Raw genomic sequence first — 14,618 nt, forward strand, 5'->3', positions numbered from 1 at the left:
TTATAAGAAAAGAAAAAAGCAACTAATTTTTTTGTCAAATTTTTATATTTTTCATTAAAGTGGTATCAAAATTTTCTTAAAATAGACTATTAACAAATTAGGGACAAAATTATTATATATTTCATTTTTGTAATTGGATTCCCTTTCCAAAACCTTAGGCCTCCCTTCTCTCCAATCAGCCTAACTCAAATAGCAACTATCCAATCCAAAAACTTAACAAAAACAATAAAAACATTCACAATGGTAGCACACAAAAAAAAAAAAAAAAAAACTATTTTACCACCAAAAACCAAAAAATTATGTGTTATTGGAAAAACTAAAGCTAATTTTTTTTTTTTTTTTTTTGTAACTATAGTAAACTGGTATAAATACCAATTAACTGTAGCAAGTTGTTAAAAATAAAATACAATATTTTATTAAGATTATATATCTTTCTTCAATTAAAAAACTCAAATCCTCTTTCTTCATTTTTTTATTTTAATAAGTTTTTTTATATTATTTTAAATGAAGTGATAAAAGAATAGAACATTTGATATTGGGTGTATTGTAAAGTAGGGTGGTAAAATAGATAAAGTAGCTTTTTGAGGTACTAAAAACTAAAAATTTTAGCACTACCACTGTAAATGCTCTAACTTCAACCAAAAAAAGAAAAAAAAAATCCTAACCAGCCTAGTATTAAAAAAACATTATTTTGTTTTTGATTTTGTCTTTGTTAGTAGATGGTTGCATCTTAATGTATTTAGAAATAACGATTTTATGTATTTAAAATTTTTTAATACTATATAGTTACCTATTTGGAGTTTTTATTTTTCTTTTATATTTCATCTCCACTAGCTTAAAATTCTGGGTCTGTCCCTGTAATAAATGTTCTAAAAATACCCGTTAATCGGATTCTTCTATGTATTATTCATGCAGCTTATTAACAAACTTGAACTTGTTCAATAAAAGAATGAACTAAGCTTAAACATGTCTAGTTTGTTGATGAGTTGGACCTCAGCTCTTATTCAAATTAAAACTAAATGAATATATTAATCCTGAACTTCCAATATACTACTTGGTTTTGCTTGTTTATCCCACTATCTATAAAGAATCAAGAACTTTCATGCATCTCATCAAAATCCATTGTTCTCCTCCATTATGTTTAGTTCAGAAAAGAGAGGAAAAAATGAAAGAAACTGAAGAAAGAATAAGGAAAGGAAGAAAGGATGTAAAAAATGGAATGATTTATCTTACTTCATAGTCCATATTTTTATAGATCAATAATGGGAGATAAGGGAGCAGGGTTCGAATCATAAACATTATGCACCACACAAAGTATGTTATTACCACTAGAATATCATTTGAATCTCATTTTTTAAATTGAGAAAAATGAAAAGAAAAAATAATTTTGGGTGTGGAATTCACAAGAGAAAGCTATTTTCCTGTACCTTAGCACTTTGATAGAAAATTTATTTCCTTTTTCTTCTCTTTTTTTTTTTTTTTTTTTTTTTTCCTTTCTCTTCCTCCCCTTTCTCTTTGCCAAAAATTATTGTTTTTGTTAAATCAATGTGATTATTATAATGAAACTAAATAAAGATGTTTTTGGAGGGAAAAGAAGAAGAAGAAGAAGCTATATTGTTATTGGCATTGGTCTTTTCCTGGTGCTAACATCAAACTAATATTTATTGTGTTAAATACTTTTTATTTCCTATTCATCACAATCATTATAATAGAGGAATAATTCATTTAAAATCATTCACGGTTTATAGATTATATGACATCTCAATTTTTTTTAAAGGAGGCTAGAAAGTGAGATTATTGATTCAACACACTAGTTAGGATGTCACGTGTATTTAATATTGATCTCAACCTTTTCTGTTGTATTCTTTGTATTTAGTGTAAGAAATGCATAGTTGAGCTTATATGGCAAATAATAAGCCAAAAAATGGCTTACATAATTTCTTTTTATAAATATATATATATATATATATATATATATATAAAAGATAAGTGATATCCCTTTGAAAATAAACAAGAATATAATGAAAAAAAGAAAATAATAAAAACAATCATCATGATAGCATCAAACTTGTTAGAAGTCGAATCCACAATTCCCACACTTTTAGTGGGTTAAAATAATTTGAATTTAAGTGGTACTAATCATATCCATTCAGTATACAACACGTAACTCACAACAACAACCACGTATCACTCTTGTGTCCCGTCCTCTCATATAAAGAGAGAGAGAGGGGGGGGAGAGAGAATCCATTACAAGAGGGCATAGAGAAGCATGGTGAGGTCTTTGTCGGAAAGGTCTCACTAGCTCTCACTCACTCACTCAATTCATGCGCGTGGGTCCTACTCTCCCTCCCCTCCCGCTCCATGCTTAAATATCATCCTTCAGTACGATTAGAGGTTTGACGGCGATTTTTCTAACTTATCTCTTTTCTATTCCCTCTCTCTTTCTTATTCTCTTTCCTACTATTCTCTCTCTCTCTCTCAGTCTCTCTCTCTCTCTGTGACTGTGCAATGACGAGACAAAGCTTTCAAACCCTTCTAAAAGTTCAAAAACCACGCGTCCTTTCCATCTCGCAACGAACACTACCAATTCCAAAACCCTAGCTTCTCTCTTTCACACTCTCGCACTCTCTCGCTCTATCTCTCTCTTTCTGCTACAAATTTGAGCTACAAATTTGAGCTGAATTTGCAACTGAGAATTTGAATTCCGAGTACGATTTGATGGAAGAAGGTGACAAATCCGATCCAGGAACCGAGTTCGCCAGCGACTCCAGCTGGCCACTCGGTCCTCACGACTCGGACAACGTGTATTTCTTCGCCAACAACGACCGCGGAGGCCGCCGCGGCGACGACGACACGACGATTCTCAGTGAGTTCGGGTGGAATCTCCGGCCCGAAAACGACGATCAGAACCGGATCGGCGGCCTCGATGACGACGCCTCCGATTTCACTAGAAGCTTCGTGTTTCCGGATCAAAACAAAGATACCACCACCGGCAGCGCTCTGCAGAGCTCCGACCCGGCAGTTCCGTCCGGTTCTGAAAGTAAAGCCGGCGAAGCAACGACGTCGAATAATCCTTCGGTTTCTTCGACCTCCAGCGAGGATCCGCCGGAGAAATCCACGGGCTCCGGCGGAAAACCGCCCGAGATACCGTGAGTGGGTTCTGCGAATACATTCTTTAATTTTCTCTATATAGATTTTTATATATTCAACATGTTCTCCATGTGATTGGCTAAATCCGTAATTAACTCAATTTTTAGGGGCAAATGACAGGTCAATTATTTCAAACAATTGAGAAAAAAAAACAAAAAAACAAACTCCATGTCCGATTATGGAGATTTTTCCGTTTGGAATTTAGGTGCGGTGTGACTGTGAGAGAGTGCAATGTCTGTGTCCGTACGTGTTACGGTGTTAGATACCCATGCAAGTTGGGCTGTGGGGGTAGTTTCGTAATTTCACTAAAGTGGAGGGAGCATTTCCTACAACAACACCGCCGTTATTGCGGCGGGAATGGCGTGCCTAAATTTTTTTTTTTTTTTAATTCCATTTTGGGAATAATTTTGTGTACTGAGAAATATAATCACGTAAATATATATATATATATATATATAGTACAATGAAAATTAATAGCGAGACTATAGCGTTTCAAAAAGAAGTAAAAACCTTATACTTTTTGAGCTTCTAGATGAGATTCTAATAAACTTTGCCTTTTATATTCTTTTTTTTTTTTTTTTTTTTTTTTTTTATGTTGTTCATTCATTCATTTGCTAAGAATATGAGTGCACTATCTATATAGCATTTGGATTTTGGCTTTTGGCTTTTGGCATCGTTTACGTAATCAAATTTGATAAGCTGCATGACATAATGCTATATATCTCTATACTATATTCTCCAGAAACTGTTAGATTTTTTGTTTTCTTAAGTGGGTTTCTTCTTTTTATTATGCTAGCTCCATAGATCAATCTCTCTATAAATGTGTGTGTGTGTGTTTTTTTTAAGATTCGTTTTTCACTACCAAATTATTATAAATGAAATGGGGTTGTTGCAACATAATCAGTATCAAGTTAAATTTTTTGAACCATTACTTCAGTTAATATATGTTGTTTGAACCAAAAGAAAATTACCCATATTTGTTTTTTTCCCAATATTGAGTTTCATTTGTTTTTATAGATTGACTTTTCACATTTTCTTTTTCTTCTTGTTTATAGATGCAGTTGGCCATCTTATAATGGATTGGGAAACTTCTATAGTTAGTTTTACATCTATTTGTGGGGCAAAGACTCCTAGAGTATAGCTCAATGTATACCCTAGCTAGTTATGCTGAACATCTGAAGCTTCATGTATATTCTCTTTTACCTTTACATTTTCTTAGTTTTCACTATTAATTAGCTACAAAACATTTGGATACATTTCACCACATGTTATAATATATATATTGGTCCCTACAGCTAATGAAATGGTATGGATTCATTTATATTTTTGTTTTAGGATATGCTGTTTTTGTTTGCTAATTGTGGCTAGATGATTTTTTTTTTTTTTTTTTTTTTTTTTGGTAGGAACAAGGTTAGAAAGAAGGGACAAAAGCGAATCCGGCAGCCGCGTTTCGCATTTATGACAAAAAGTGAGGTTGATCATCTTGAAGATGGCTATAGATGGCGCAAATATGGACAGAAGGCTGTTAAAAACAGTCCATTTCCTAGGTCTGTATAGCTTCTTTCTCTTTACTTAACCAAAGAAATTAATTACCTTCCCATATTTGATTTAAACATGAAATAATTAAATGTTGTCATTTAAACCTTTTCCTTTTTCCATCATCATTTCTAACTTACTCTGTTTATTCCAGTTTAGTTAATTCATGTTAGTTTTTTGTATCCAGTAAAAGAATATAAGCTTACATGGTAAGACATGTTAATTTCCAGGTTATCACTTTCCAATTATGAAAAGCATCCAAGCATGCTCAAAATATATGTGAAGTCCCTAAAGTGAATAACACCCATTAGAAAAAAGTTGAATTGTATCTATTATATTATAATACTACTTTATAGCTTCTCAAGCTCTCTTTTGTATCCAAACCATCTATGTCACGCGTGCCAAGCCATTGAATAATATTATATCTCATAGCTTTTGAGCTCCCTTATCCTATCGCTTGGCTCATAATTGCGTATTAGGGAAATTACAAATTTGAATACATAATTTTTACAAATTGACCTGTTATCAATTATGACAAAAATTTACTTCAAATATCTAATTATTATGTTGTTGAAACTTGAAATAGTAGTCAATTATATTCATTGTCATGTTAATTTACAAATGATTTGTCTATAAAATTGATAGTATGTAGTTTTCGCATTTTCCATTGTGTAATAAATGAGCATTACAAACAATCTGCCTAGTTATCATACATGCATGCCTTGTAATTTTTTTCTCACAACGTACAGACTGAAAATGTAAAATGCAACCTTTTTTTTTATTTGAAACCCCAATAAGAAGATGAAAATTTGATGTTATAAAAGGCAATCAAACTTTAAGCATAACAGTAGAAGTTTTCACTGTGGCAGGAGCTACTACCGCTGCACAAATAGCAAATGCACTGTAAAGAAAAGGGTGGAACGCTCATCAGACGATCCCACTATTGTAATAACTACCTATGAAGGCCAACATTGTCATCACACGATCGGATTCCCTCGTGGTGGAATCATTAGTCAAGAAGTCTTTGCTGGACAGTTGGCTCCTCCGATCTCACAATTTTATTATCCAACAGTTCATCATCAGTTACCTCAAGAAAATCCATTCTTTATAACACAGACTCGGCAAACACCAGGCGAAGCAGCTGGTGAATCCCGTGTAATGCCCCAAACAAATGCACAGCCTCCTACTGATGAAGGACTTCTGGGGGATATTGTGCCTCCTAACATGCGTAACAGATGATGAGGTAACACGGTTAATTCACTCTATTTCTCACAAGTAAATTCAATTTACAATGTTGTTACATATATCTTAACATAAGTGAATTTATTTTCCTTTTATCTCTAGTGCATATATGCGTTTGTTTCTTTGTGAGCAGCTGTCTGTGCATGTGTATATGTGTGAGAGAGAGACAGATAGGGAGAGAATTCAATGTAAAACCTGCATCTGTGAGAGCATTTTAGCACACTTACCCAAGTGGAGTACCATACTTATTTTAATGCATGTTAGTGCACAAAGCTGCATGAGTTTGAGCCAAGATAAACTTTTAAGTTCTAAGGGCGTCTACTTTTGTTTGTAGATGTAGGACTGAAATGTTTATATGTTGGTTCTATAATGAATTAAATTGTTGAAGCTTTGAAAGAAAGGAGTGATAATTATTGCTTTGGTCCTACATTTGATTCATTGAATCAAGCCTACCTCAGATTTGCATTTCCAGGTCCTGTACGCACAACTTAAGGAGGTGCAATGATGCGCTAATTGGCTTTCATGAATCAATTCTAAAAGGTAGTTCAAAGAAATTGAGTATGTTGGTTAAAAGTTTTCAACGCATTATTCTTGGGAATCAAATCATACAATCAAATCATGGTTTATAGGATTTTACAAACTGTTAAATTAAGAGGTAATGATGGAAAAACATAATAAAAACTTACTCCATTTTTAAATATACAATGTTAAGAGTCTATAATATGGTTAAAATAGTCAGTTGTGCATATAACATTATGTCATAGCTATACATATTAGGAGTGCAACCTAAAGATAGAGTCCTTATTCTTTCCATTGATATTTTGTGAATAGGAAAGTGTTATTTCCACTCTCTTTTTTGTTACTTCAACTACCCCTTATCTCATATTTTTGGGAGCACACATGTAAGATAAAGGATGGACTCCTAGTAATTTGAAAACTTTTAGTATAAACTTTTAGAAGGGTTTAGGTTGTTCTAGGTTTATGAGATTGTAAAATGTTATTTATACTGAGATTTTAATAGCCATTATCATACCTATTGTTGTTGTAGACAATGCCATTATTCATTCAAGAAAGATGCATTGAAATAGTTCACTTGGATGTAGTCCTAGTCTTCCAGGCTTAGATTATTTGGATAAGACTTAGATACTGTACTTAGGTGTTATTTCTTAGGTTCCCCTCTTAATATCTACCATGTGGATTTTTTCACATGGGATGGAAGTATATTTTTTTAGTTAAATAGTCACATAACTGAATCTTAAAAATGAAACTTAAGGAACAGTATCTAAAGTATTATATTTAAGTTTTGTCCTAGATCGATTAATGTCATAAGTGATTTTACAACTTTTACTTTTGTCTTTTGAAAAAACTTTTGCTTCCGTGGACCGCAGTTGTTAAATTTTCAATTCATAACTACCCCCTTTGAACATGGTGTTCCCAACAAATATAACCCCACCAGCATGAAATATGAATAGCTTTTTGTTTGACCAGAAACCTAGCACTAGATTCCTTAGACCGATTTCATGAATTATTAGAGCAACAACTATGAGTGCTATAGTAATGGATATACTAATATGGTAGGACAACTAATGTCTTGCTTGTGATGACTACAGTGTACTAATTGTTTCCTTGTGGCCATGCACCATCGCCAACATCATGTAGTTCTCATTGGCTTTAAACTTATCCGTTACTATTAATCCAGATTTAGTGTTTGTGGACTATATCTTATCTTTGAATAATGTCCACTTTATTGTGCTTGCTTATGATGTATCCAAACAGCTTTATACAAAAGGTTGTGGTTGAAACTTGAAATATAAATAGCTTTAGGGAAGGGCTTTCTAATGACTTCTAAAATGTTCTCCGATGACCCTTTCAAATAGTTATCCAAAAGATTTTAGTAGTCACTATTATGTTGCTTAAAGTGAGATAAAGCTTAGAAATTCATCCAAAACTGTGAAGATCTGTCATTAGGTTATTACTTACAAGTTATTTTCATTTCTTTTTTTTTCTTATCCATCTAATCTTTCATATCGTTTAGGATGGGTTTGTATTGTCTTTGAAGAAAAGACAATATCATTTAGGATGGGTTTGTATTGTCTTTTCCATCTATTTTTTCATAAATGAATTATGCTAGTACTATAAAATTGGGCACAATTTTGTGTTACAACTTGCCACATGGCGAGTTGTGATTGGCAAAGATGTGCCAGTGGGCCATGTAGAAACACACATTTGCCAATCACAACTCATCATATGACAAGTTGTGTCCAATTATGTGCTACTAGCATAATTCTCCATAAATCTTTCTTTGGCCATTTTGCATGAAATATGTAGTATGGAAGTGAATGGAATATGACCATTAGCCAAAGTAAATTATTATTTAGCATAATCATTGCAGTAGTTAACAGTGGAATTATGAGAGTGATATACATGTCATTTACTTCAAAAACAAAAAAGGGAAATGCATATATCATCATGTATTTATATATGTCACACCAATAGAGGGGCCTAATAAACATGTTAATGAACAAGACTTTCACCAACATGTCATTCATAAAACGAAAGCATGATGAAATAAGGGAACACACGCGTGATGTGGATCCCAAACTGATAACCCTGTGTATGATGGTACAGTTGTATATTACTAATTGAACTGTTTATGATATCCCAAAAACTTTCTCAAATTCCTCTGTTGGATTGCTGATTAAACTTGGTCGATTGGACAGGACTTGCATGCGGTAGCTGGAATAGAGTGGAAACAATATTCATCTTATCATCAAGTATTAACAACTAAGGCAATATTAATTTCAAGCTGGTAGTGAGTCCTCTCAGGTTTCACCTCCAAACCTTTTTAAATGTCTGCATCTCTCACTATATTCATGGGCGTACGTATCAGGTTTTGAATCATAGACCCACTCTCACATCGAGCATGAGATATATTTCAGATAGTCATTTTGAAGAAGATGATGATCATCATCATCATCATATATATAATATATATATATATATGTATATAACTATTTGATATTTCCATCAAAGCTACTGTATAGGGTACCTTTTATCTATTTTTTTTCGTTAGATTGTCAGCTTCGATCCTTGAGTTAGCAATTGAAGTGAACCTTAAAACCCATCTTCATTCATATCCATAATTTTTGTTATAATATATATTTATATTTAGCCTGACTAGCTTTAAGGAAGAAAAAAAAAAGTGACTGCTTTCCTTCCTTTTAGTTTTAATATATATGTATAATATATGAATACTGTACGTTTGAGAAGAAATACATTTGAGTTGTACTGCTTTTTTAGTTGTTTGGTCATTCGATGGTCTTATCTTTTGCGAGTTCTTCATGGCTTGTACGTGACTCTGAAATAGAGAAAAGAAAAAGGCACTGTGAATTGGACCAGTAGTTGGCTCGGTTGCGTTAACTTCGATGTTGCTTCAGACTGAGTCAGCCGACAAATGCTTTTGTTTTTTACTCCCTACTTTTATCACCTTTATTTATATTTTCCACAGGGTTAAGTTACCAATTTACCATTTACCATGATGCTGGGGTAGCTTTACACCGGAGCCTTTTTTTGTCTTTAGAATATCTTAAGTTCCTAAAATAAGCAAAGTGCAATTAGCATGTACTGTTCAGTTTTCACTTTTTAATTAGTACTACTTACAATGAACACTCTTTTAATGTTTTTCTATGGGGGAAAGGGATCCTCTTTCTCTCTCATGCGATGTCAAAGTAAAAGTGATATATATATTTAACGAAAAAGGTCTTGTAGTCCGGTCATGTTATAAGTAAAATCATTGGCTAGCAATTTCATCTAAGTTGTACATAACTACATATCAATATAGTACTGTATTTTTCTCTTTTGCTTTTTCTTTCAAAGAGAATATTATTAAACAATAGGGTGAATGGCTCTCACAATCTATAAATCCCCTTCCCAATTCTTAATAAATTTATTTGGTTCAAGCTACATCAAATAGACACATTTATACTCTTATATATATATATATATATATATATATATTTTTTTTTTTTTTGCTGTAAATAAAAATAATATGACAAAGATAAACTGTGCCTGGGCTAAAGAATCTGACAATGGTGTCAACAATATATGAAAGTTCAATATTTGGTATCTTTTTTTTGGTAACCACAGTTCTCTAGAACAGATAAATATGAAATTAAAAAATAAAAATAACAAGAGTCTTCTGATACATAATTAAGGTAAGAATACCGTTGGTTGATATAAACTATGCTTATGTCTATGTTAGGGCCCATCCCCCCCCCCCCCCCTTCGAAAAAAAATCTTATAGTATATATATTTACACAAAAAAATTACATTAAGGTCTAAAATTTATATACTTGGCCCCCCTCCCCCAAAAAATTGACAAGATGACCCATAAATCTCAAAAATAGATAACAAGAAGAATCTTTAAAAAAAAATAATAATAAGAAAAATCTTTAGACAAATCATAAATCTGGTCTAAGCAAAAACAATAACAACAAATCAATTACAAATCCCAGCAAAACAAATCACAAAAACCCAATAACTTTTACCTAATTTCTCCCTCTCATTTGAGAGTTCTATGCCTCTCTCAAATAACTCCACCTCATTGACACAGAGACAACTCTTATATTGTTGATTGCTCTATCCACACACCAGTTAATCACCAACAACTTAGATTGTTGGTGTCTTTAACTCAACCAATGGAAAAAATTTATCTATTTTTTGAATGGTAGAATTTTTTTTTTTTAATGTTTTATTAACTTTGGGACACACTTAGCATGCATGCATAAATGGTAATACATGTGTGAAACAACAACAATCTATTATTTTGTGCCTTACATAAACTGCCACCAAAGCATGTGTGAGATTAGTCTATTGGTAATAAATTTTGTGACTTAACTAAATTAATGTAATGACGGGAAAAGCTTTATTATTTACTTAGTTAAAGACTCAAAGTTACTGTCCATTATCATGTGATTATTTAATAGATCTCTTTTAATTTTTTTGTTTTACTATTTTTTCAAACTTGCAATTTTTGAAAGGAAAAACTCTCACCCTTACCAAGACACAAATAATTGTCTTATCCTTTTTTACGCTGAATATTAATGCATGATATTATTAACCATTATTTTATCTATTTTATTAATATAATGCTTGACATAGATTTTAATTTTTAACTATAGTTTTTTGTATTTTTCTTTTAAGAATATTTTAACTATATATATAGCATTATGAAGTTATTAGTTATAGAATTATGTGAAAAGAGTACATAAATTTTTTTTTTAATTTATAATGTCAATAGAATAAAGAATCAGACTAATCTTGGTCAGGCCTTAAAAATATTAGGACATACCAATTGACTTACAAAACTCTTGATTATAAATTATCATTTGTGATTTTTTTTTTCAAAATAAAAAATACAAATAATTAAAAAACTAATGCAAATAATGCATTATTGTCAGCCTCTAGTATTGATATTTAAATTTTAAAAAATCTTTGAACAAAGAACTTCAACCCCCTTAAGTTTGAATCCTGATTCCGTCCTTAATAAACTGCTTTTAATATTTGGTAGAAAAATGATTCTTTTATCACACATGAGCCTCCCACTTAGTCATAACTCCGTGTCATTTGATTGTGAATAGCAAATTGCGACCTAATATTTTGTGGCTAGCTAGCCTCCCAAGTTTCCTAGCAAAATACTTTTTCTTTGTTATTGACTTATTGCTACGTTGGGTTAAGACTTAAAAGCCTTATTGCTCATGGTACGGTACAATTCTGTTGACTTGCTTTTCTATGCTCATTGTTTACTTGTTGATCAGGTTTCCTCTAATTGTTATTTTCTTCTTTCTTGATCAAAGTAACATCCCCATCATTTTCATTAATAAAGAAATGAAATTACAATATTTGAATATTGAACTACGTGATTTTGATATTCACGAATGGTATACTACAATGTTTGAATATTTCACTCGCGACTTGGCCTGAGTCGCTAATGACTCGTGAAATTCAGTCTGTCAAAGACTCTTCAAATTCCAACATATGCTTTTCACGTGGCCTATTTCGCGAGTTGGCACTCGCGAGCTAGTCGTGAAATCCTCATTTTCATAGAATCTTCACTAAACTCTCACACACAACCCTTACATTAAATCTTACAAAAATACAGGGAAATGATTGAACATAATTATAATCAAATTTGTCACAAAATTAAAACCAACAAAAAACATATTTGTAAATCACAATTTACTAAACTCTTGATTACAAATTGTCATTTGTGATTTTTTTTTCAAAATAAAAAATACAAATAATTAAAAAATTAATGGTAATAATGCGTTGTTGTCAATCTTTAAAGCATATTTGGTAAACTGTAATAGGCGCTGTAATATAATAGTTATTCTTATGGTTTAGTTATTCTTTAATTTGGTTATGTTTTTATTACAAGAAATAATCATTCCTTATGAATAGCTATTCTTCAAAATGAGGAATAACTATTCCTCTTTAAAAGCTTGTATTAGCTATTCCTTAGTAAATGTAATAATTTCAAAATTTAATATATTTCCAAATAAACAAACTTTCCATATACATCTAACAATTATAAAAATAAAAAATTATAAAAAATAACACATATCTCTCTTAAATTTAAAAATAACAATTTTTAAGGAGATATAATTGTATGAGTAAGAAATTTCCTAAAATAATTGTTAAGTTTCATTCTAATGTTATAACTCACAACCAAACTAATGAATATGTTTAGTTATTACATTACAACACATTTTATTCCTAGTAATAAAGATTACAATTCCTATTGTAATCTTCATTCAATGTACCAAACGTACCCTTAGTATTGATATTTCAATTTTTTAAAATCTTTGAACAAAGAATTTCGACCCCCCCTAAGTTTGAATCCTAGTTCCGTCCTTGATTATTAATAACATCAATTTACACAATGCCTATCCAAGTCTTATAAGATTTGGATGCTTCTATCTTTTAAAAAAGGATAAACCCATTGAATATTGTATTTGATATGAGGGTTTCTCCTCTAAAAAATGTCACACCATTTTCATTTTCTATTCATAACTTTTATAGATGTATTCTTGCTGTGTAAACAAATGGCCTTGTCTAGATTGATTCTTCATATTGTAACCCTTTTACCGAATGTTCATAGCATTCTTGTCTACCATAGACAAATCAATAATGGATCAAGCATAATGACATAAAATTATTTACAATATTTTTCATAACTATTGAGATGATATACTATGATTTGCACATAATAAAAAATTGTATGTTGTGAGTGCATGTAAAAGTTGCAGTATATTGCTTTAATCACTAGCTAACAATGCTCTTATGCTTAAGCACTAATTAAGCACCTTCAATCACCTCTGGTATGAATAATGTTTTACAGTATTTTAGGGAAAGTAAAGGTAAAAGAAAATTACATTCATTAATTTGAGAGAGAGAGAGAGAGAGGTAACCAATTTAAGAAACTTGTGCCCCAAGTCGAAACCATGTTTTAATTAGCTTACCAAACTCACAAATATTTGAAAGAGAAGAGTAAAACATGGGCAAATCATTGGAATACGGAGTCAAAAGATTGTGGGAGTAAACTTTCCAACAGAATTTTTATGAGTAAAGTTTTCTATTATTTCCATCAAGGCCTCAAATGTAAAATTATTTAAATTTAGAAGTGAATTATAAGAGGGGCTATTTAGAAGAAAATAAAAGGAAAATAGGAAAGGAAGAGAGGAAAAGAAGACACTAACAAAGAAATTTCATTTTATATAATTGTATAAATTTCATTAGAACTGTGTGCAGAGTAAAACAGTAGGGTAGTTGCCAGTTGGGATTACAGTCTAGTGCTACGTAAACATTATGTTATGGTCTTTTTCTGATGGTGTGCTAAGATTGGACACGAAGAAGATATATTTACTAAGTTCTACAGACTACACGTTTAGCTAGCTACAAAAAACTGAAGAAAGTTAAGCCAAAAAACGATTCACGGGTAAGAATATATACCTACCATGCTAGGCTATGACATGATGACCTAGTAATCCTCTTAAGAATGTGGGTGTGAGAGCAATTGTATGCTCTGGTACCTCCACATGATCGTTGTTTTTGACTAATTTTCATGGATAATCTCAAGATAACATAAACCTCTAAATGTGAAGCACTCATAGGGAATCAAAGCCATCATTTAGTCGGTGACTGAAATTCATTATATGCATGGTTCAGGCTATCACAAAGGTTTTCCTCGTGTACATTATTGATGAATCATGACATGCCAAAACCATTACTTCCTCTGTTTTTTCTATCTTTCCTCTTTCTTTTTTATGAGTTTATGAGTCTTAATTACGACCTTCTTTGTGATTTACTTCATATCTGTGTTTTGTCAACCGAAACAATGTACACATCTTTAGGATGAGTTAAAAACATACGGCCAGGGCAGCCACCTGATTAATCCTGATGTGCCATCTCCTATAAGAAAAGTAATACCCTTTATCCAACATTATCAGTAACCATCAAATCGTACATTTAACATTTGGAAAAGTATACGTTATTCGTATTTCGTACGTACCACCCGTAAATGTTTATACAGTGTCAATTCTTGCTCCATTCAAACACTATATTCACACACTTTCTTGTTTTTCTTTCCGACATGCCTCATAATAATATACTATCTATATATGTTGTGACAA

The 14,618-nt window shown here is 31.7% G+C and overlaps 1 protein-coding gene across 1 annotated transcript; it reads left to right on the plus strand.

Annotated features, from left to right (window-relative positions):
* The first annotated feature begins 2,236 nt into the window (after nucleotides 1-2,236).
* Nucleotides 2,237-9,221, plus strand: LOC115979120 (probable WRKY transcription factor 57). The gene is made up of 4 exons (XM_031101086.1): nucleotides 2,237-3,149; nucleotides 4,554-4,697; nucleotides 5,556-5,929; nucleotides 8,649-9,221. Exons 1-3 carry the CDS (start codon nucleotides 2,719-2,721, stop codon nucleotides 5,923-5,925), a joined length of 945 nt encoding a protein of 314 aa, XP_030956946.1. The 5' UTR covers nucleotides 2,237-2,718; the 3' UTR covers nucleotides 5,926-5,929; nucleotides 8,649-9,221.
* The last annotated feature ends 5,397 nt before the right edge of the window (nucleotides 9,222-14,618 follow it).

This window comes from Quercus lobata, chromosome 3, assembly GCF_001633185.2.
Source record: "Quercus lobata isolate SW786 chromosome 3, ValleyOak3.0 Primary Assembly, whole genome shotgun sequence".
Classification (NCBI taxonomy): domain Eukaryota; kingdom Viridiplantae; phylum Streptophyta; class Magnoliopsida; order Fagales; family Fagaceae; genus Quercus; species Quercus lobata.

Coding starts and splice junctions, on each gene's coding strand:
- LOC115979120 (XM_031101086.1), top strand. CDS start 2,719: ATGGAAGAAGGTGACAAATCCGATCCAGGAACCGAGTTCGCCAGCGAC. Junction 3,150..4,553: donor GGAAAACCGCCCGAGATACC/GTGAGTGGGTTC, acceptor TTTTTTTGGTAG/GAACAAGGTTAGAAAGAAGG. Junction 4,698..5,555: donor AAAAACAGTCCATTTCCTAG/GTCTGTATAGCT, acceptor TCACTGTGGCAG/GAGCTACTACCGCTGCACAA.